The sequence below is a fragment of the Erythranthe guttata genome, chromosome 7 (genome assembly GCF_056151865.1).
Source record: "Erythranthe guttata isolate IM_541 chromosome 7, IM_541, whole genome shotgun sequence".
Taxonomy (NCBI): domain Eukaryota; kingdom Viridiplantae; phylum Streptophyta; class Magnoliopsida; order Lamiales; family Phrymaceae; genus Erythranthe; species Erythranthe guttata.
Window position 1 is genome coordinate 1,677,522 of NC_142539.1, and position 21,951 is coordinate 1,699,472.

General features: G+C 32.6%; 4 protein-coding genes across 5 annotated transcripts; 1 reads left to right on the forward strand and 3 right to left on the reverse strand.

The window, feature by feature from the left end:
* Positions 1-2,413: 2,413 nt before the first annotated feature.
* Positions 2,414-5,631, reverse strand: AO1 (amine oxidase 1). Its single transcript, XM_088820617.1, is given in 5 exon segments — positions 2,414-2,800; positions 3,457-4,007; positions 4,117-4,230; positions 4,363-5,271; positions 5,273-5,631. Coding segments are annotated over 5 exon segments (1,980 nt in total). The 5' UTR covers positions 5,507-5,631; the 3' UTR covers positions 2,414-2,628.
* A 2,664-nt stretch (positions 5,632-8,295) lies between these two features.
* On the reverse strand, positions 8,296-10,992 carry LOC105953329 (Mitochondrial import inner membrane translocase subunit Tim17/Tim22/Tim23 family protein). Its single transcript, XM_012976992.2, has 5 exons — positions 10,729-10,992; positions 9,864-10,038; positions 9,588-9,778; positions 9,403-9,475; positions 8,296-8,657 (listed from the first exon to the last, which is right to left on the reverse strand). The coding sequence occupies exons 2-5, from the start codon at positions 10,027-10,029 to the stop codon at positions 8,572-8,574; spliced, it is 516 nt and encodes a 171-aa protein (XP_012832446.1). The 5' UTR covers positions 10,030-10,038; positions 10,729-10,992; the 3' UTR covers positions 8,296-8,571.
* A 1,696-nt stretch (positions 10,993-12,688) lies between these two features.
* HSP70T-2 (heat-shock protein 70T-2) lies at positions 12,689-15,276 on the forward strand. Of its 2 annotated transcripts, none has more exons than XM_012976991.2 (2): positions 12,689-12,896; positions 13,270-15,276. In XM_012976991.2, the coding sequence occupies exon 2, from the start codon at positions 13,290-13,292 to the stop codon at positions 15,024-15,026; it is 1,737 nt and encodes a 578-aa protein (XP_012832445.1). In that variant the 5' UTR covers positions 12,689-12,896; positions 13,270-13,289; the 3' UTR covers positions 15,027-15,276. The 2 variants fall into 2 exon arrangements, with proteins under 2 accessions (XP_012832445.1, XP_088676740.1); XM_088820614.1 differs by having other exon boundaries at positions 12,690-12,896; positions 13,259-15,276.
* Positions 15,277-15,726: 450 nt separating this feature from the next.
* LOC105953327 (uncharacterized) lies at positions 15,727-17,405 on the reverse strand. The gene is made up of 2 exons (XM_012976990.2): positions 16,934-17,405; positions 15,727-16,825 (listed from the first exon to the last, which is right to left on the reverse strand). Exon 2 carries the CDS (start codon positions 16,783-16,785, stop codon positions 15,904-15,906), a length of 882 nt encoding a protein of 293 aa, XP_012832444.1. The 5' UTR covers positions 16,786-16,825; positions 16,934-17,405; the 3' UTR covers positions 15,727-15,903.
* Positions 17,406-21,951: the final 4,546 nt, after the last annotated feature.

Consider the following 21,951-nt stretch of genomic DNA (forward strand, 5'->3'; position numbering starts at 1 on the left):
TAACACAGACGCACTCAATCATCACCATCACCATCACAACATCAATTCTATTCCAACACATACAACATATTGAAAATTATAATATATATATATACAAAAATCTAAAAAAAAAAACATGATATATTTGTTATCCTCTTTTAGGTATGATTGGCCACATGTCGATTTATAATCTATCCCTTGTCACCACTTTTTATGAGCTTGAGGGTCCAGCTGGGACCATTAAGCATGGCTTACAAAATATATGATGTCAAATCTACATCACCATGATCATCATCATCATATCCATAATATAATCTTAAATTAAAAAAAAAATCCTTCATGTTTGGATATTTACAACCAAGTCCCCCATCGAATATAAATCTTCTTGCACGTCCACTCTTATGGTGTCAAATTCAATATAATCTTCTAGATTCCGTGAAATGTTTTCTAGTTTGTACTTGTTTTGTTTAAGAATGTAGTTTCTGATACATCACAATCTGATATTTAAAAGCCAAGAGACATATTTTATGATCATCTTGTTTCAAAATATGGAGTTCGAATGGGAGTAAAACGGGACAAACTGGAAAATATTGCACATAATCTAGAAGATTCCACTAAATTTGACACTATAACGTGTAAGAAATTCGTAGTTGAAGGGGGGTTTGTAATTATCAAAATATGAGAGATTTTTTGTAATTTAATCTTATCTCAGGGGATGACTGTAATTTACCATATATATATATATATATATATATATATATATATATATATATATATATATATATATATATATATATATATATATATATATATATATGCAGATCAAGTATGGTGACAAACAAGAAAGGATTTGAAATTGTGATGATGGATTTACCTACCAAATGTGTTTGAGATAATCATGTTTCTCACATGGTCCCATAAATGAAATCTTCTTGCTAGGTTGTAGTTTTGATTTTCCTTTTCTTTTTTACAAATTAATTCGTAGCTACGTATATATAAATTGCACGAGAGGTGCATAATTGTATTGAGCTAGCCATGTGCGATAAGTTCAATTAAGAAATATTGACAGAGAAAATTGAACTCGAATCGTTAAACATCAATGTCGTGCTAGTATAGTTTTATGTATAGACATTAAAGCACCTAATTTATAAATCAGTTGTTCTTTCATTAATAATAATAATAATAATAATAATAATAATAATAATAATAATAATAATAATAATAATAATAATAATAATAATAATAATAATAATAATAATAATAATAATAATAATAATAATAATAATAATAATAATAATAATAATAATAATAATAATAATAATAATAATAATAATAATAATAATAATAATAATAATAATAATAATAATAATAATAATAATAATAATAATAATAATAATAATAATAATAATAATAATAATAATAATAATAATAATAATAATAATAATAATAATAATAATAATAATAATAATAATAATAATAATAATAATAATAATAATAATAATAATAATAATAATAATAATAATAATAATAATAATAATAATAATAATAATAATAATAATAATAATAATAATAATAATAATAATAATAATAATAATAATAATAATAATAATAATAATAATAATAATAATAATAATAATAATAATAATAATAATAATAATAATAATAATAATAATAATAATAATAATAATAATAATAATAATAATAATAATAATAATAATAATAATAATAATAATAATAATAATAATAATAATAATAATAATAATAATAATAATAATAATAATAATAATAATAATAATAATAATAATAATAATAATAATAATAATAATAATAATAATAATAATAATAATAATAATAATAATAATAATAATAATAATAATAATAATAATAATAATAATAATAATAATAATAATAATAATAATAATAATAATAATAATAATAATAATAATAATAATAATAATAATAATAATAATAATAATAATAATAATAATAATAATAATAATAATAATAATAATAATAATAATAATAATAATAATAATAATAATAATAATAATAATAATAATAATAATAATAATAATAATAATAATAATAATAATAATAATAATAATAATAATAATAATAATAATAATAATAATAATAATAATAATAATAAATAAATAAATAAATAATAAGTAATTAAATTGGGCTGAGCACTCTAAATACAAGATGGGCCCATAACGTTGTCTAATTCGCAGTCCAGCAAACCCTTGTCAAAATTTATACACTATTTTTTTTTTTGATAGGAAATTTATACACTATTGACTATGCACAAATTTTTAGTTAAAATGTCATATATAGAGTGGAAATTAGAACCGAATTGAACTAATATTTCACCCGTGTGATGGATGGAGATATTCATCGTGAAAGTAATTATTTCGATTAGAATAAAAGTCCTCGAATATGCAATAGAAAGTAGTAGAAAAATATAAAAAAAAAAAACGATTCCGTTGGTGTTCAATTTCTCACAAGGAATAAAAAAAGGCTAAATAATGTATTAAAAAATAAATTAAATCCAAATTTCTCACATTCTCCCCAAAAAAAAAAAAATCTTTTCCATTGCATCAGAAAGTTAATTCTGCACAAAATAGTACAACTGTAAAGTCAACGGATCTGTTAAGTCAACGGTTGTGTTTTAAGCAATGGGTTTCTCTCAAAAAAATTAGATGGCCTCAGCTCAAAACCATCATACAAAACAGGCATCACTGGATAATCTTCTTGCTGTGGATTATGATGAAATCCAACAGTGTACCAAACAACCAAATCTTTATTCACAATACCCTTATTCCTGCACAAACACATTAAATATCAATTAAATAAACAATCATATAATTAACAACAATTTCTTACATTAAAAAAGGGGCAAATTGCACTTCACCCCCTTAAAAATGCCTTTTTTTGCACTCCCCCCCCCCCCCCCCCCCCCAAAATAAAAAAATGAGACTGTCCCCCTTCGAAATATACAACTCGGTGTACTTTGCCCCAAATGTATATTTTCGGTTTAATTCTTGTCGGACTTGAGTAAATTGGTAGGGTAATTTTGTCTTTTGAGGATTTAAATGTCATTTAACCTTTTGTTTTCACCCTACCTTACAATGACTATGAAGAACAAAGAACAAAATTTGTAGAATTCGGAAGAAAATCCCGTCTAATTTGGAAGAGAATTTTGTTAATTTGGGAATCCTAAGTAAATCTGAAAGTAGGATTTTCAAGCTGAAAAGGTATAATGACATATACACCCTTAATTTGGTGAGAATTAGACTGGAAATACACATTTGAGGCAAAGTGCACCGGGTTGTATATTTTGAAGGGGAGATAGTCGCATTTTTGTATTTTGAGGGGGGAAAGTGCAAATAAGGCATTTTTAAGGGGGTGAAATGCAATTTGCCCCTAAAAAAATTAAAAGATAATAATAATTTCCAAAATTAATTTAATTTAATTTACCTATTGCTCCAAGTAGCCAAACCATCATCACCATGACTTCTATCAGCATAAAACCCTCCAGCCCACCTCTCTGTTTTATTATAACAAGTCACCCAAATTTGGTACTTAGTATAAGAAGCCCTAATTTGTGGATAATCATCGTCGACCAATAACGAAATCGCGGGCCGGCCCGTGATTAACTTATATCCCACATTGTTTCCGATCTTCGTCTTCTTTTCAGGATTGACAATCAATAGCTCCACGGGCTCTAATCCCACTCTAATCCTGGCATCGGATTCCGTTTCGACCGTTTCCTTAACAACCCTCCAGTAACTCCTCCTAGGTGTTGAATTGACGGTTTTGCCCTTCGCCCTAACGGTTTCGAGTTTCGACTTAACGAACGAGTTTTCGGCACCGTCGATGTCCAAATCGAGGTAGTACGTTAGAAAGTGGTCGTGGTTCACCGCTATTGCATTTTCCGCCACGAGTGTCCCGTAGATTTCGTCGGTTCTTGTCTGATCTGCGTTCGTGTATTTCGTCGCCTTCATTTCAAGAACACCTGATAAACTCACCTGCAATATATATATTTTCATTTCGATTTCTTGAATTCGTTTCCACTTGTTTGATTAACATACTAAAATTCTTGAAAAGGGCAAGAAAGTAAATAACTAAAAACATTACCCCTACTTTGATTGAACCACTTTTCTTGAACTCCCAGTCAAGTATATAATCATAGTTCCCCACAGTTGCCACCATTCTCACCACAAGATTAACCTCTGCTTCACCACTTATTATCTGCAAAAAATAAAAAATAAATTAAATAAAAAATAATAATCAGTTTATTATTATTATTACAAACTTGTCCTAAAGATTCAATCTTTGCATATGATGATCAATTATCAATATATAAATCAATATTTTTTTTACCAGTTTTCCAGGTACACCAACTTCTGTGTGCCTCCAAGCAACATTTCCAGCGAAAGACTCGAAAATACAAATCGCGTTCGGCACTTTTTGCACGTGTCCATCTCCACCAGCCATGTATCCATCCATGTAAACGGCATTTTCCGGACAATCGATAAACGGGACGAGAGAATTAGCCGATCGGCCGAATCCGAACTCTCCCACATCCAAGAAAGTTCGGTAGTACCATTCTTGAGTGGGGTCCATGTACGGCACGAACGTCTCCGACACATGCCCTCGATAGAGCACGCGTCGAAACCTCTTCGTCGTCGGGTCGAAGATCGAGGCGGTCGATATAATCACACCCGCTCGCGCATCGAACGCCACGTGAAATTCCCAATTCGCCCATCTAACCTCATGCATGTCGATTGTTATGCTCGAGTTTTTCTCGTTGCAAAAGACGGAACTGCCCCTCCGCGTTTGGAAATCGGCGCCTTCGAGTTTCGGCAAGTGGGTTTTGAACCTATCGGAATATTCGATCACTTGAATTTTCTCGACATCGACTAGCAAACTTATGCCTTCGATAGGGCGGGCCCACATGTTGGAAGTGCCTCCCCTGTAAAAGCATGTGACTCTAACAACTCTCTTTATTGCAGCTTCACCAAACCAGCCTGTCGTGAGGGGCATGCACGTAATTTCGGATAAGTTGAGGCCTCTTCTCGCAATCGAATCTCGAAATTTAGGGTAGCTAGTCGAAACCCTACTCGCTACGAGAAGCTCATCGAATGTGAACGGTGGATATCCATTGCCTTTGTGAAGTCTGTCGGATACGATTGAATCGGTGATTAAGTCGACAACGAGTTCGCGCGTTTCGCCGTTTACGCGGATCACTACATTGGCTCGACGAGTGGGGAACGAGCGGTTTTTTTCGGTTTCGGTCGGAAGATAGCCATTTTAGGACATGGTTTTTCTCCGGTTCTTCAATGTCAAGAAAATGAAATGTTGGATTATTGGAAGAAGGGGTATTGTGGGAATAAAAATTATTGATTGTATGTCTAATTGAGTTGATTTCTTTAGGGGTGAGAGGATCTAAGGGGTGAGATTGGTATATGGGAATATTTAAGAAAAGACACAATAGTGTGGCAAGAATTAAGACATGAATTATCATGGTAATCAAGAATTGATTTTTAGCACATGAGAATTTTGTGATTCAAGAATCGGATAGTGGGGGGTATCATATATGAACAAAAGGGATTAAATTTATTTTGGTTTATTGTGTTTGGCTTTATTTTGAATGATGATTGTGGCCCACAGTGGCGCAGAGCCAGTATAGAGCTAGTCGGAGGGGGTTACGGTCTCCCCAACAATTCTCAAATCCTTATTTGTGTATAATTAGAATTATCGACCCCTCTCATATAGTTTTAATGTATTCCGTCTCGAACTTAAAATCTTGGTTCAGATAGTGGTATCGCATGTGTGAATGAATTTTTGTTGTAAGAGTTAGGTAGAAATATTGATATTCCCATGTTACCATGTGTCAGCTTTTTGAAAGGTTTTTTTGTTGTAAGGGAAAATACATTATATACTATGGCATAATTAATATGTATTAGTTGGCAAAGTTTATTATTTTTTTTGTTTACTTGCTTTGAGGGCTAAGAATACTTGATTTTGTACATGCTTTTTTATCAACTTCTCTTTCTCTTTACGCTTGCGATTTTAAAGAGAAGATACAGATGCACTAGGTGAGAAATCGGACAGATCGGATCACATGTAGAACTTTGGACAAATCGGAAAAATCGGAGATCTGAATTTTGGAAATTGGAATTCTGAAACTTATTTCAAAATTGAAAAGATTTGAACCGAAATCAGTGGAATTCAAAAATTCTATTTTTAAATAAAAAAATTCTGATACAATATAAAATCATTGCTATAAACATAATTTTTAGGAATTATTTTCATAAATAAAAAACGTATCGGAATCACGTATATATTACATGATTCAAATAATTTTTAAAAATAAAAAATTAGATTCATTTATTTGAATTGGTAATGAAATTTTTTATTCCCAAATCGTATTTTTTAAAATCGAATCGACAAAAATCAGAAATTTTAGTCCAATTTACAAATTAAATCCCACCATTTCTTCAAAGCAACCCCTTTTGTACGGCTAAGCCCAATTTATTAGTAAGCGGCCTAACAAAATTTAATCCAATGAGCCCAATAGGATTTTCTTTTTCTCTCTCTTTTACATTTTTCTTGTTCGTAAATGATTAATACAAATTCAACAAAATTATTAATATTGATCTATCGATTATTTAATATTTCGGTAAGTCAAGTCTCAATCTCATCGTGTCTATTAATTCATAGAGATTTAACTGCACGACGATCTCCAGATTAGGGAAAACTTATCGAAATTACTATAAGAGTTTAATTTGCACTTAAACAATATGGGAATAATTACAAGAATTTAAAGAAACCAGTTCTTGATTAGTGAACACAAACAATGAGTTATTAATTATCAGTAAAATTAGGAGGATTAATGTTTTTTAGTATAGATTGTGTGAATTTAAGTGCGGGATTATGCTCAAAAAAATTGCAAGGTCGAAGCTCAAACGATTGACTAATCGTAGGCATGATCGGAAAATCTTCTTGGCAAGGTACATGGTGAAACCCTAACGTGTACCATAACACTATGTCCTTGTTCTCTATCTCTCGGTCCCTGCATTTAAAAAATAATTATTAATTAATCGAGATCAATCGGTTGTTGACTCGCTCGGAACCTTAATCAGATGATCCATAGGTGGATCGTCTCACGATTAAGTGATCGATGCTTCCGGACCACCGATTCTTTTAAATCGTTTCAAAATTTTTAAGTAAAAAAAAAAAATTAAAAAAAAATTAAAAGATACCTTAGGCTCCATTTAGCCAAATTATCATCACCGCGGCTTTGATCGGCATACATTGCAGGTTGCTGTTACTGGCTGCCATGTTAGTTCTGGCCCAAAATTTTATATTAGAATATAGGGTAAATTACAAACACCCTCTCTCAGATATGGTCAATTTACGAAATAAAATCATTTTGTTTGGATAATTACATCTACCCTCTAAACTATGATTTTTTCTTACACCTACACCTTTATGGTGACAAATTCAACATAATCACCTAGATTATGTGAAATGTGTTCTAGTTTGTACTCGTTTTGTGTAAAAATATAGTTTCTGATGCACCACATTCTGATATATACAAGCCAAAAAACGTAGAGTTCGAATAAGATAAAACGGGTAGAAAAGTGATAATATTCTATATAATCTCGAAGTTTCCACTAAATTTGATGAGTTGAGGGGGTGGTTTTAATTATTCAAACAAGAAAAGGGTTTTCGTAATTTGACCATACCTCAGGGGTGGTTGTAATTTACCCTAGAATATATATATATTTGTGAGGTAAATTATTTGTCCTTTTGTATTGTAGTGGAGAATTTATAAATATGAATTAGTTATAATAAAATATTCTTATCATCTTACAGGGAAATGGGGAAACATACACGTGAAACGGCATCTCCCAAAAGCGAAAATATCGGAATTTGAGAGAAATGTATAAATATTAGAAGTGTAGAGGTATATTTATAAATATGTTACATAAACATCTATAAGTTTTTATTTATATGTAAATTCTTTTTACATATTTTCATACAAAAATATATTCAAAATAAATATTATTATCAACTATCAATTTGCAATAGATTATTAAAGCATGTAAAATAATTAGCGAAGCATCAAAAATATTTTGAAATTTGGTATTCAAACATGTTTATAACTTCTTAGAAATTGCAAAATGACCCATAAGGTGTCCAACAGGTGTCCTCGAGTATCGGACACAAGGCGCGGATACGTTAAGAACTTGAAGTTTACGTAACTTTTAAGGAGATTTTACAGAAGAAACTAATGCAGTTTACAGGTATGAAAAGAATGACGTCATCTTATTGTAAATGCTGAATTTTCAGTGGTTCAAGTATTCAAGGGGCTGCTGCTAATTCATGAACAACCCAACAAAACATTTAAAAAAGTTCGGAAAATTACCCGTTTTACATCCCCCAATCGAAGTGACAAAACTGTTCGATTCGATGTAAGTTTTCGATGAATCAATTGGATACTAAAATATTGGAGAAAAATGCGATAGTATATATATTGATATATTCCCCCGTCTTATATTGATAAAATCAAGGGAAGTAACTTCAAGTATGTCTGTCGAGAAACTTCTCTATCACCACTGAAAATGCAGCGAAACCAGCACAACCTACACATGCTGCTTTCGGACCACCTAGTGAAAACCACAAAACAGTCGTGAATTAGCAAAACGGATTTTAGCAGACATTCTCGATAATCAGTACAAGAAATAAATCTGATACGGAACAAATTCGATTTAGTGAATTAAAATCATCGCAATAGAGAGAGAGAGAGATGAATAGTCAACTTTGTAACAGGAAAGTCAATAGAATCGCGAGTTACCGAAATCAATGCCATACGCCAAACAAATTAGTATTGCAAGTTCGCCAATCGCATGTTTTGCAATAGCATTTTGCATTTCAACTAATGAAAGAGTTAAATCATGCACAAGAAAACTATCTTGGCATTATAAAACGAGTTTGTTACGACATTATGAACCCTTCATAGCTACTAAACGGGAGAACAAGAGATCGAAAGTTTAGGTCTACTCTTTAGGAACTTCGATATAGCAAGCAGATAACTATAAATTCTAGGGAAAATTACAGCCAACCCCCTGAGTTATGGTCAAATTACGAAAACCCCCCTCCTGTTTGGGTAATTACAGCCACCCCCTCAACTATGTATTATCTTACGAAAAGACTCCTCCAGAGGTAAATTGAGGGATGTTAATTCGGTAAAACCGAACCGAAATTTCGGTACGCCAACATATTTAAAAGGAGGGGTAGCTGTAATTACCCAAACAAGAGGGTTTTTTTTTCGTAATTTGGCCATACCTCAGGGGTGGCCGTAATTTGCCCTAAATTCGAATACATCAGCAGAATTTAGTCAAAAATTATTACCTCTAGCCGATATTGCGCCTCCAGTTACACAACCAGCAACAACTGTATTTGTAATATCGTGCTTCGCCCGTACCTTCAAAATTAATTACCACCAGTTAAATCACTAAACAGATTTTTTTAATTTTTTTTTCCTAAAATTGTGAAAATATAATTTTCTTTTTTCTAGGTATAGAAAATATCGAAACCTTCTCAACGACGCATTCAGAAGCAGAGTAAACAACTCCCATAACTGCAAAGGCCTTGCATGAACTCCAGCTCCTTTGACCCATCTGCTTCGCTTGGTAAATTATCTGTTGTTTTCCAGTCATTTGATCTTGCATTACGGGATTATCGAGTGCGCCGAGAAATAATCCCATCATTAAACCCAATCCACCCCCTGCATACTACTAAAATTAAAATTTAATTGTCCAAAACCATATAAAAAGTAATTAAACAAACCAAAATGGGGTTTCGGAAAATACCCATTACTCCACTGACGACACTGCGTACGAGACAGTTATTCCAAATGTCCTGCCCTCGAATTTCCTCTACTGTAGGCAAGCGGATAGGCTCGATTGGGGGCTTCGGTGGTGATTCTTGTGTGCTTGAAGAAGCATTTTGTGGTTCACTCTCGGGAATCGAACTCATGAGGGGCGTCTGTGCAATAATAGTAAATTGTTATACCATATTATATAAGAGATTAGAACAGAAAACGAAAACGTAGAGGAAAAAAGTTACTTATTCTTGAATAGACCAAAAAAATGCTTTAGTAACCAATTTCGGAAAAAAGGCTTCAGTAATTAACGTCTTGCTACCAATTTTACGACACGTACTAATCATATGCATCTTAATCCAATCAATATATTTGCTTACAAGCTGACAGGCGAATTTGGTTTACGCAGACTCCAGTGAAAATTAAAAAAGTCGGATACGAGAATCGCCTCATTTAACCAATCAAAATCTTCCCATTACTAACTTCGTGACTGGCTAATACGAGCAAATCTTCATATTGAAGTGTCTGTTTTATTTCTAATTTTAGAGACTACAGCAAAACACAAAATCGAAGCTTCGATGCACCGAACTTTACCTCACTCCACTTTAATAACTCATCTAATTATGCGCATTCCAGTGAGCAAAAACTAAATTCAACCAAAAAAAACAAGACTGTGTTCTTCAAGTAAAATGATTCCATAAACGAATACAATTACTGCAAAATCACTTACTTTTCGAGAGGTAAAATTGTGAACTAAATTCCCCATACGATGAACTAAGATTTGGAATTATCACGAAAATACCTAAATCATACATGAAATTGAAACGGAAAATTCGAGAGATTAAGAAATGTACCTTGGAAACGATTGAGAAGATTAAACCCCACGCGCTAGGGTTTTAGAATGTGTGTGATTTGTTGAAACCAGAAAGGAAATGAGATACCGTTGGATTTCGAATTGAAAAAAGGAGAAGAACAATGACTGATTAGGGTTTTAGATGTGTGTGACGAAGTAAAATAAATAAATAAATAAAATTGGGGGTTTTGAGTTTTTGACTTAAAAAACAATTTTGATATGAAAATGGATACTTGCTCAAGAGGAAACCAAATTTAAAATACCTAAGAATTATTTCCATCTTTTTACACAAGGGTTTTAGGGAAGTTTCACATAGATTAAGAGCTCGTTTTGCTAAACTTATTTTAAACAGCTGATAAGCTCTTGCATCTAATAAGTTGTTTTAAGAATTGATAAGTTTTTACGTTTTTTTATAGGGCTGGAAATCGGACGGAATGGATCGGAAATACCTTATTCGGAAATTTTCTAATTTTTTTCGGAAGTTAAAAATAGGTTCCAATTTCCGTTCCAAAAATATCGGAATTTCAAAATATATTCCAATTTCGGAATACCTCGGAATCGGCGGAATTTCGGAATTTTCGGAAATTGCATTAATTCTTAATTTTTTGTTCCAAAATCGGAAATAATGGTAATTTTAAGATTTTTTTTCCTAATATTTTCGTAATTTTCCGGCAAAATGCAAGAATTCAAAACAAAGGTTAATAAGATGAAATGTAAACACTTGTAAAAACAACATAATCAGTTTATCAAAGCAAACATAGTTTTTGCAACATATGCATAGAAAAATAATTCAGAAATACAATAAATATATATATATATATATATATATATATATATATATATATATATATATATATAGAGAGAGAGAGAGAGAGAGAGAGAGAGAGAGAGAGAGAGAGAGAGAGAGAGAGAGAGACCATAAATCTAACCATATAAGCATATATCATAACTTTTATATTTTTTATACAATATATATCGTACATTATATATTTCGGAAATAAAATCGGATCGGAAATCGGAATTTCCAATAATTTTATATGTAATTCCAATTCCGTTCCAAAAATAATCGGAAAAATTGGAAATCGGAATATCGGAAATTGGAATGAAAAAATAGGTTCCAAATTCGGATATTTTCGGATCGGAATTGGCGGAATTCGGAAATTCCGTTCCAATTTTCACCCCTATTTATTTATTTATTAATTTTTAAAGTGTTTGGTTAATAAGTTTATAGGCTATTTTTATTCATTATAATATCTCTAAATAAGGTGTGCAGAGGTGCGTTTGTAGATGCCACATCTCGTGTAAAATAATGTAACCAACAAAACGTATATGTTTTACAAAAGTTGTATATTTTTGCACAAAAAGAAAAACGTGATTTTATATTTTATTAATATAAAATATACTTTCGATAATTTCATGATTTTTAAATATTTATACAAATTGAAGTGATACTATATATGCCGCGATTTTATGATTGTTTTTTTTTTAATGGTATTATTTGATATAAACAATAAAATCTTTGGAACTATTATTCATTGTCAAATCAATCAACAAAGAATAACGGTCATATTTGCGACAAGCTTATTAAAAAGAACACAAGTTAGTGATTGAGAAGTAAGTCGATATTAAGTGTTTATTTCTAAAAAAATGATAGTGATTGTAAATACGTAGGAAATCAATTTTAAATAGGAAAAAGCAGAACAATAATGCCTTCCAAATGACAGCTTAAGGCAAAAAAAGCAAAAACAATATTCAGAATCTACAAACAACTAAAAATAGATTATGTGCAAAAAAAGCTCAGAAGCTGTTTCTAAAAACTTTTGCAACGTCAACTAAAATTAGCTTAGAAGTAAACTCAAAAGATGGGCCTAATAATTCAATTAATAAGCCCAAATTAAAAGCCCAAGTTGGTAAAATAATTAATTAGCTCTAATTTAAAAATATATATATTTTTTTTTTTCAGATCGTCGTCTCCAGAAACTTCACGTTTTGAGTTTCGAACAAGCTCTAGAATATGTAGTCAGCACCTTTTGTATGTATCGTGTATTTCGTTCTTCCCCATTCAATACTCTCTCTCTCTCTCTCTCTCTCTCTATCTCTCTCCTCAATTCGCCTGCAACTTCAAACACTTCTCTCTCTCTCTCTCTCAAGAGTGTTTCAACAAATTAAGTAAGTTCATATTTTCCGTTACATTCTATACTTGCTATTTTAAGTATTTTACTCTGCATTTTGCTGTTTGATTAATGGGTTGTTTTTATGCATTGTGTTTTTGCTTCTGGTAATTACTTAGTTAGTTAATTGAGTAACCTGTGTGTGTTTCTTGCTTTGCTTTGATTGTTGATTATCACTTTGAGTAATTAACTGAAAATCAAACATCCTTTTGGTTTTAGTTCTTGATTAGCTGTATCAATGAGCATGATTTCACATTTTAAAACGTATTTAAGCATACCAGAGATTTTTCTAGCATATGAAGTGATGATGTCTTTGTGTTTGTCAAAATGCCGGTGTGGGGAGCCTAAAATAAAAAATAGAATCATTTCAGGGAATCTTTGATTTTCAAGAATGGATGAACCAGCAGCATACACTGTAGCATCCGACAGCGAAACAACAACAACAACAACCGGAGAAGAAGAAAAACCGTCACCTCCGTTCCCGGAGATCGCAATCGGAATCGACATCGGCACCTTCCAATCGAACGTTGCCATCTGGCGAGGCTCCCAAATTGAACTCCTCAGCAACTCTATCCGCTCCTACGTCACCTTCAAAGACGAGCTCCCCGCCACCGGCATAACCACCAGCCACCACACCGCCGGCGGGGACCACCGCGAGTTATTATCCGGCGCAGCAATCTTCAACATAAAACGTCTGATCGGCCGTGCCGACACTGACCCTGTTGTCCACGCCAGCAAAACACTCCCGTTCCTCGTCCAAACTCTAAACATCGGGACCCGACCGTTCGTAGCCGCCTTCGTGAACGACACGTGGCGGTCAACCACCCCTGAAGAAGTCCTTGCAATATTTCTTCTTCAAATTAAGTCAATGGCTGAAGACCAGCTGAAAAGACCCGTTCGTAGCGTTGTGATAACCGTTCCCGTTTCGTTCAGCAGATTCCAACTCACTCGTATCGAAAGATCTTGTGCTATGGCTGGGCTTCAAGTTTTGAGGTTGATGCCCGAGCCGACAGCTGTCGCCTTGCTATACGCTCAGCAGCAGCAGATAAATCTGCAAGAGAATATGGGAAGTGGGAGTGAGAAAGTCGCGTTGATAGTCAATATGGGGGCTGGATTTACTGATGTAGCTATCACCGCCACTGCAGGTGGTGTTTCTCAGATCAAAGCCTTGGCGGGAAATTGTTTGGGCGGCGAGGATATACTTCTCAACACGATGCGCCACCTGTCACCCGACATGGAGGCTCGTTTTTCTAACCGTGGGCGCCACGAGATAAGGGAGATGGGGTTGCTTCGATTGGTCACGCAGGATTCAATCCACAAACTCTCCTCACAAACGAATGTTCGAATCGATGTCGATTTGGGAAATGGGAGGAAAGTAAGCAAAATTCTTGAAAGGGAAGAATTTGAGGAAGTGAATAAAGACATCTTTGACGAATGCGCGAGGCTAATACGACAATGCTTACGCGATGCAAGAGTTGAAGCAGACGATTTGAATGATGTGATTCTTGTCGGTGGATGCTCGAATATTCCGAAGCTGCGAAATATTATTACAGGTGTTTGTAAGAGAGAATTGTATACGGGTATCGACCCGTTTGAGGCGGCGGTTCGTGGGGCGGCATTGGAAGGGGCGGTAGCTTCAGGAATCAACGACCCGTTCGGAAGTTTGGATCTTTTAACGATCCAAGCAACTCCATTAAGCATCGGAATAAGAGCAGATGGAAACACTTTTATACATATCATAAATCGAAACACAACAGTGCCTGTTAAAAGAGAAATGATTTTCACAACGGTGCACGATAACCAATCCGAGGCTTTGATAGTTGTCTACGAGGGTAACGAGGAGGTGGCTGAAAAGAACCATCTTTTGGGATTCTTCAAAATTACAGGAATACCCTCGGCTCCAAAGGGCGTCCCGGAAATTAATGTGTGTTTCGATATCGATGCTTCGAATGTTTTAAGAGCTTTTGCGGGGGTCGTTATGCATGGGGCCGAAAATGTTGGCCCCTCGTTTATGGAGGTGAGGATGCCTACGGTAGATGATGGGCATGGTTGGTGTGGTGAGGCTCTTAATCGGGCTTTTGGGTCGAGTTTGGATTTGGCCACGGCAAAAAAGAAAACCGGGCATTGAGGTAAAATAATGTGGAGTTTACTTATATGCTTTTTTTGTGTAGTTTGTTGAGTAAAGATTTTTTTTTTTTGTTTAATAAATCTGTTTTGTTGGTGTGAATCTTGTTTTAAATGTGTCATATATCTTTAGGAGGTGATGATTTGTGGCTGCAATACAGTGCTTATGCTCCTAGGTATGTTAATTATCAGAGTTTGTTACCTTATGTTCAATAGTATGTTGTTATACTAATAAATTGATTATATTTTTGAAATTATTGAAGCATGTTGTTACAAGTAGTGGCAACTTTTTGAAAGTTGAGACCAAACAACTTTTTTACCTACCAAAACCTAGTAGAAAACCAGACAGGAAAATAACTTTTCCATTGTTATTACCATAGAGCATTGCTGCCAAAGTTAATAAATAGTGTTATTAAGGAACTTTGTTTAGTTTAGAAACAAGACAACTTAGTGTAAGAAAGGTCAAGCCCTGCTGCTGAAGTTACCATCAACATAATAGTGATGGAGACCACTACAGTTGGCACCGAAAAACTCGTTTATTACTTCTTGTTATTGTTGTCGAATTGCTTCGTGTGATTGTTGGGATGGATGGATATTGTCGCAGAATCGAAATTAGCATTTTCGAAAAAAAAAATCAATTTTTTTTTTAAATTAAAATATTAATCTACCTGATTACTGTCCAATATTTCCGAAAAAATCAAGAATCGGAACGAACAAATTGGAAATTTAGATCGAAATCGGCAGAATTTGGCCCCAATTTGCAGTCCTAACATTACTTAAACAAGATTCTATAAGGGGAAGAAGAAGAAGATTATATCCATTACTGAAAACTCAGGAAAAGAGAATCTAATAAATATCATAATAGAATAAAAATGCAATCTTTATTCATTCCTCCAAGCATACAAAAAGAAAGAGAAGCCAAGACCTTGTGCATTAGCTTCCCTCAAACTCTCCGAGCATCTCCAAGACAAAACCGGCGAATCACAAACCGACAAGCTTGTCTGAAACATGAAAACAGCATTGCCTAAACCCGGCCCGAACAACCAATTATGCACATCCCAATACACTTCGACCGCAAGCCCATCGATCAAGATCGAGTAATTCCCTCGAAAATTCCACTGCAAGTGCTTAATTTGCATAACCGTCTTCATGTCAATACGAACAACAAGACCCGGATCTCCGCTCGAATGTGGGTCGTACTCGATTTTCAGGTCGTGTGTCGGCCCGTTTTCGAAGAAACGGGTCTTCGTTTGGTACACCCTCTTTGCAGAAATGTGCTCCCTCTTTGAAATCAAGACTGCATTCAAGGGCGAAGCGATGGCTCCCGTTTTCTTGAGTGCTTCTTTCTTTAAGTCACCAACTAACAAAAGCATCTCACCGCTCGAGACGATTGCTATGTAATAACCCTCTAACGGCTCCGACCTGGATCCGAATTTAGCCGAAGAAAGATCCCAAAAGACTTCGATTTCGGTTGAGTCCACTTGGGAGAATTTGGACCCTTTCCTCTTCGAGAAGAGAGAGGGTTTCACATCTATCTTGCAGATGCAATGGTGCGAAGAATCGTCGATTTCGACACTAAGGCATTGGCCAATCAAGTTTTTGCTCCATGAAAGGGTGATCAAGCAAGATTTACGAAGCAATTTACACTTGTACACACAGGTGATTGAATTCGGACAGGCTTTTTTAGTCACCACTGCACTTGAACAAGAAGCATCCGCAACTTGCACACCGTTTTCCCCAAAGCAAGAAGGGAAATCTCTCATTTTGCTCACATTCAAGAAAATTCCGAGCCCTAATTGTGATCTATTGAAGCAAATAAAAATCCGATCTTTACACACTTTTTTTCTTTTTTCCGACAAAGAACGAAACCAAAAGTTCAAGAAATCGAAAAGGGCATGTGTGGAAACATACCAATTGAAGTGAATTTCAAGAACCCACTTTTGATTCGTGTCTGAACTTCATTTCTTGGTAGGATTATGCAATAAAAAGTTCTTGCATAATTCTTTTTTTTTTTTTGAAGTAGCCGGAGTAAATTGATTTGTAAGGAAAGGACAAATGAAATTATGGATTAGGAAAATTGTGTAGGAAAACAGAGTATAAGAAACTAGAAAGACTGTCAGTGAATTATGTAGGGTTTTCTTTTTTTTATTTTGTTTGGGTGACAGAGAAGACCATATCCAAAAGGTTTGAATTTTCACTATCAACTTCGTTTGAAGAGAGCAGAGAAAATAATGGTCACATGCCTAAAGTTGTGTAACTGCTTGCATTGAAATATTGAGAAAATCGGATGCAAAAAATAAAAAATAAAATTTTTTTTTTATTTTTTGAGAATAAATAAAAAATAATTATGAGAATATTTGAAGAAACAAAGAAAAGGAAAGATTCCTGTCCATTGATGACAAATCCCTATTAAATAGGTCATATTGTTCAACAGTTGTTACCTTCAGTTCTTCTGCCAAGATTTCAGGACAGATTTTCTTACAATCATTTACTTATTATTTTCATAAACACAAGTAAAAAATTATAATAATAAAAAAAAAAATGTCAATCTTGTTTGATGTATTTTGTACTGTTTAGTATGTTCTTTTGTGAAAAAAAAAATGAATAAAAAAATTTGTCATCATATAGAAAAAGAGAAGTGCAAAGATTTACCACTATTTTTGGTGATTTAATTTAACCAAAGATCCATCAATCCTGGCTAAGTGATGGGGTTTCCCACTATTATTGTCTGAAACAGACAAATTTTAGAGCATATTAAATGGAAATATGTTGTAATAAACTTCCATTTCTTTTATCTTTTATAAATATATGTATGTATGATGATGTGTGAGTAACATAAAGCAAATAATTGTGCAGGCAACAACATTATTATTTGCAAATGTTTTTGCCCATAATAACTTTTTTAATAAAAAAGTAGGATCCGAGGAAAAAGGACTTGGTTTTAATAACTTGCAAGAAACACCAATTAATGCAACTTCCACACACCAAATCTGATGCAATAATACAGTTACTGTGTGTGTGTGTGTGTTTTTTTTTTTTTTTTTTTTTTTGTGTGCATGTATTTTCATGTGGTCATAAAATAGTGTATGTGAGTAATGGTTTTTTTAGGTTAAATAAATTACGACACCAGGTCCAGAAGTAAGGTCAAATTACGAAAAACCCCTAACGTTTGAGTAATTATAATAACCACCTCCTCAACTTTTAATTTTCTTGCACGTTCACCCTTATGGTGTCAAATTCAACATAATTTTCTAGATTTCGTGGAATGTTCTTTAGTTTGTACTCGTTTTGTGCAAAAATGCAGTTTCTGATGCACCACAATCTGATATTTACAAACCAAGAGACATATCTTACGATCATTTTGTTTCAAAATGTAGATGTTTCAAAATGTAGATCTCGAATAGGGTAAAACTGGTATATTGAAAAATATTTCAGGTAATTTAGAAGATTCCGCTAAATTTGACATTGAAGAGGAGGAATGTGGGTGATTGTAATTACTCAAACATGAGAGAATTTTCGTAATTTGACACTACCACAAGGGGTTGAGAGTAATTTACCATTTCTTTTAATCATAATTTCCTTATAAATAAGCTTTTAAAACACAAATGGACAAATTTCTGGTCCTTACGTAAAATCTTTTAGCCTGTAGGTCTAGTCACTTTTCAAATTTCAGTAAAAAGAAAAAAAATCTAAAATAAATTATATGTGTCAGTAAAAAAAAATTAATTGTTATTTCTTTTACTGGTTTCTGATAAATTAGACTGCTTAGACTATATATAGCAATATTCAACCAGAATATTTCAATGGTCAAAAAAGTGTGTTACATATGAGACAAAACATGGTAATATGGATGGAATTATAAATTTTAATCCTTCATTATTTTAACCAAATCCTCATATTGTAAAATAATAATATATTAAATTTAATATTTATTGCAATAAAAGAAAAGAAAAAAAAAAGTATATGAAATGAATAAAAAAATGTGGTCCAAATGAAAGCAAGTAGCGTTACACCCCTTTTGCCCTATCCTCTTTTCTCTATCTAAATATTTTCTTTTAATCAACTATCATAATTATAGTTAAAAACTTTTTCTTTATTGCAAAGGAAATATAGATCAACTTTTGATCATTTTGTCACCTTTTTTTCAATGCGGGACAACCCTATGGTTTTTAAGAACCGGTTGGAATAAAGATAGTTTGCGAAGACGGGTCGAAATATAACAGTTCGAACCTCCGACTTATTGGTCGACCGGTCGACTTACGAGTTTCAACCAACTATAAATTTATATAAATCGATCATCATAAATAGTATACGTAGGCCGTTGATATTGATGTAAATAAAAAAAATTGGTTCAAGAGACGGCCAATCATGATTTCGAGTAAACTCTTATTGACCCGATTAATTTCCCCATTGACCGCGAGTCAATAAATGTGAACTCTTGGCTCAAGACTTGTTCAAACACTAGTTAAAAAGACATAAATCAAAGGCTTAAGCTAAATCGTTGGGTTCGTAAACTCCGAGGTTCATTCATGGTGTTATATTTATTTTAGGGTAAATTTCGGTCGCCCCTCAAGTAAAGTTAAAATACTGGAAAAAACCCCAATGTTTGGATTATTAGAATTATACTTCCTTAATCTATGAATTTTCTTACTCTTTCACCCTTGGGGTGTCAAATTCAACATAATCTTTTAGATTTCGTGGAAATTTTCTCCAGTTTGTACTCGTTTTGTGCAAAAATGCAGTTTTTGATGCACCATAATCTAATATTTACAAACCAAGAGACACATCTTATGATCATCTCATTTCAAAATGTGAAGCTCGAATGGATAAAACGGGTACAAATCGAAGAATATTTTACATAATCTAGAAGATCATTCTACTAAATTTGAAATCGCAAAGATGAACGTATAAGAAGATTCACACTTGAGGGGTGGTTGTCACTATCCAAACATGATGGTTTTTTTTTGTAATTTAAAATAAATGATACTATTTTTTATTTGTTTTTGATAAGAAAATATCTATATTGGGCCATATCATAGATATATCTAACTTTCGGTACCTTATACATTCATAATTATTGGCCCAATTCCCTAAACATTGGGCTAAATATCTAGTCCGATTAAAAAAATATGCTAGTATTAACCAAGAAAGCTCGGCCCAAACTAATTTTTCTTGAAAACCAAATTTTATTGAGCTGCAAATTGTGTAATTGCACAAAAGTTCATAATCTAACTATCTTTCGTATGCTAGACCCGATGAAATATATCGAATAATCTCACATAACAATCTACAATAAGTACGAACGCATGCAAAATGTATAGTAATTTATACAGGAGTACGGTGTGGCCGGATAAATAGGATAACACATCTCGATACTGCTTTCGCTTTCGCCTAAAAATTAGCTTAGATTTTGAACTTTGTCATAGTTTTTTTCTCCGAGCTGTTAGCGAGATAAAGCTTGATAAAGATAAATATCGCTAATCTTGTGGTTAAGTGGTACCATTTCGTTTTTTCTAGTAAGAACTATCGTGTTCGATTTTTTTTTTAGGAAGAACGACACTCGACAAAAATGATAAATAAATAAATAAAGCATAATGTTACAAAAAAGCCACTAATGACAAGAGAGTACTACCAACCACCAAAGCAGTTACCTTTTTCACAATATATATATATATATATATATATATATATATATATATATATATATATATATATATATACATGAAAACACAATAAAAGAATGGGTTCCACACCTCACGCATGAATAGTGTTAAATATTTTTAGCCATATTCGAATTTTGTTTTCTTTTAGAATTTAAAAAGTAAAATAAATATATAAATACTAGTTAATTATGTGAAGAAGAATTAAAGAAAGAAAACTACAAAAAAACCACCCATGTGACAACCCCTTAACTCATTGATTATCTCACCACTAAACTTTGTAACCAGACAACCTAGTAGTCAATATTTAGTCATGTCTTCACACAAACATTTAATTTTAAATTTTTTTAGTGGGGTTCCTTAATTAGTCAACTTTTAGATACTACTCTTTCCTACTAATTAATTAAGTACTTTGACCTCATTTGAACTTGTAACCGCCATATTGAAGAAAATAAAGTTAAATATGTGCTAAATCGAGTGAAATATATATACTGAATAATTTTTTAAAACAAGTGAAGATAATATATATAATGTATTTCATCTGGTGTAGCATCTGAAATAAAATAAAAAAGAAATTAATCTATATTATCACTTAAATAATGTTTTTCTAAATCTAAATTATTAGATATCTCTTTTGGAATATTGCAAAGTACTCCCACGAGGCTTGTCTATGAAAACAACAAAGTTGCACATATTATTTATTATCTTTACAAATAATATAGACATTGTGCAAAATAGAGACATAAATCAAGAAATATTGACAAATTAGTACTTCCTCTCTTACCACTTAATTTTCTTCCAAGACTAATGTTTTCTATAAGTGGCCCTAAAAAAATATTTGGCAATTTACATCCACCTCCCTAATTTAAAGTCTAAATACAAAAAAACTCTTCGTTTTTGAGAAATTACACCTAGCCCCCTGCAGGTAACTAACCTTCAAACTAATGTTGAAGTAGGTTTCATTTTTACTAACTAATGTCTAAAAATCAAAGCAATTAACAGAAATGTTAAGTCGCATCGTGTATATATAATTATATATAAATATAAAATAAATAAATATATATAACATCAAGCACAATATTCTATCCCTGAAATAAAATGTGCAGATCTAGTGAGCATCTACATTAAATAATATTCTTCAATGTCACTTTCAAGAATTTACAATAATACCTGCTAATGGCAGCAGACTGTCCAACAAGAAACAAACCATAAAATTCCAAATATCAAACAGTTTTTCATTTAATTACAAATAAATAAAACAGATAAACA

What these genes read in the sequence shown, in the direction of transcription:
- HSP70T-2 (XM_012976991.2), top strand. Translation starts at nt 13,290, where the DNA reads ATGGATGAACCAGCAGCATACACTGTAGCATCCGACAGCGAAACAACA.
- LOC105953329 (XM_012976992.2), bottom strand. Translation starts at nt 10,029, where the DNA reads ATGAGTTCGATTCCCGAGAGTGAACCACAAAATGCTTCTTCAAGCACA. An exon ending in TGTCGTCAGTGGAGTAATGG is followed by an intron (nt 9,779 to 9,863) that starts GTATTTTCCGAA and finishes AGTAGTATGCAG; the next exon opens with GGGGTGGATTGGGTTTAATG. An exon ending in AGGCGCAATATCGGCTAGAG is followed by an intron (nt 8,658 to 9,402) that starts GTAATAATTTTT and finishes GGTTTTCACTAG; the next exon opens with GTGGTCCGAAAGCAGCATGT.
- LOC105953327 (XM_012976990.2), bottom strand. Translation starts at nt 16,785, where the DNA reads ATGAGAGATTTCCCTTCTTGCTTTGGGGAAAACGGTGTGCAAGTTGCG.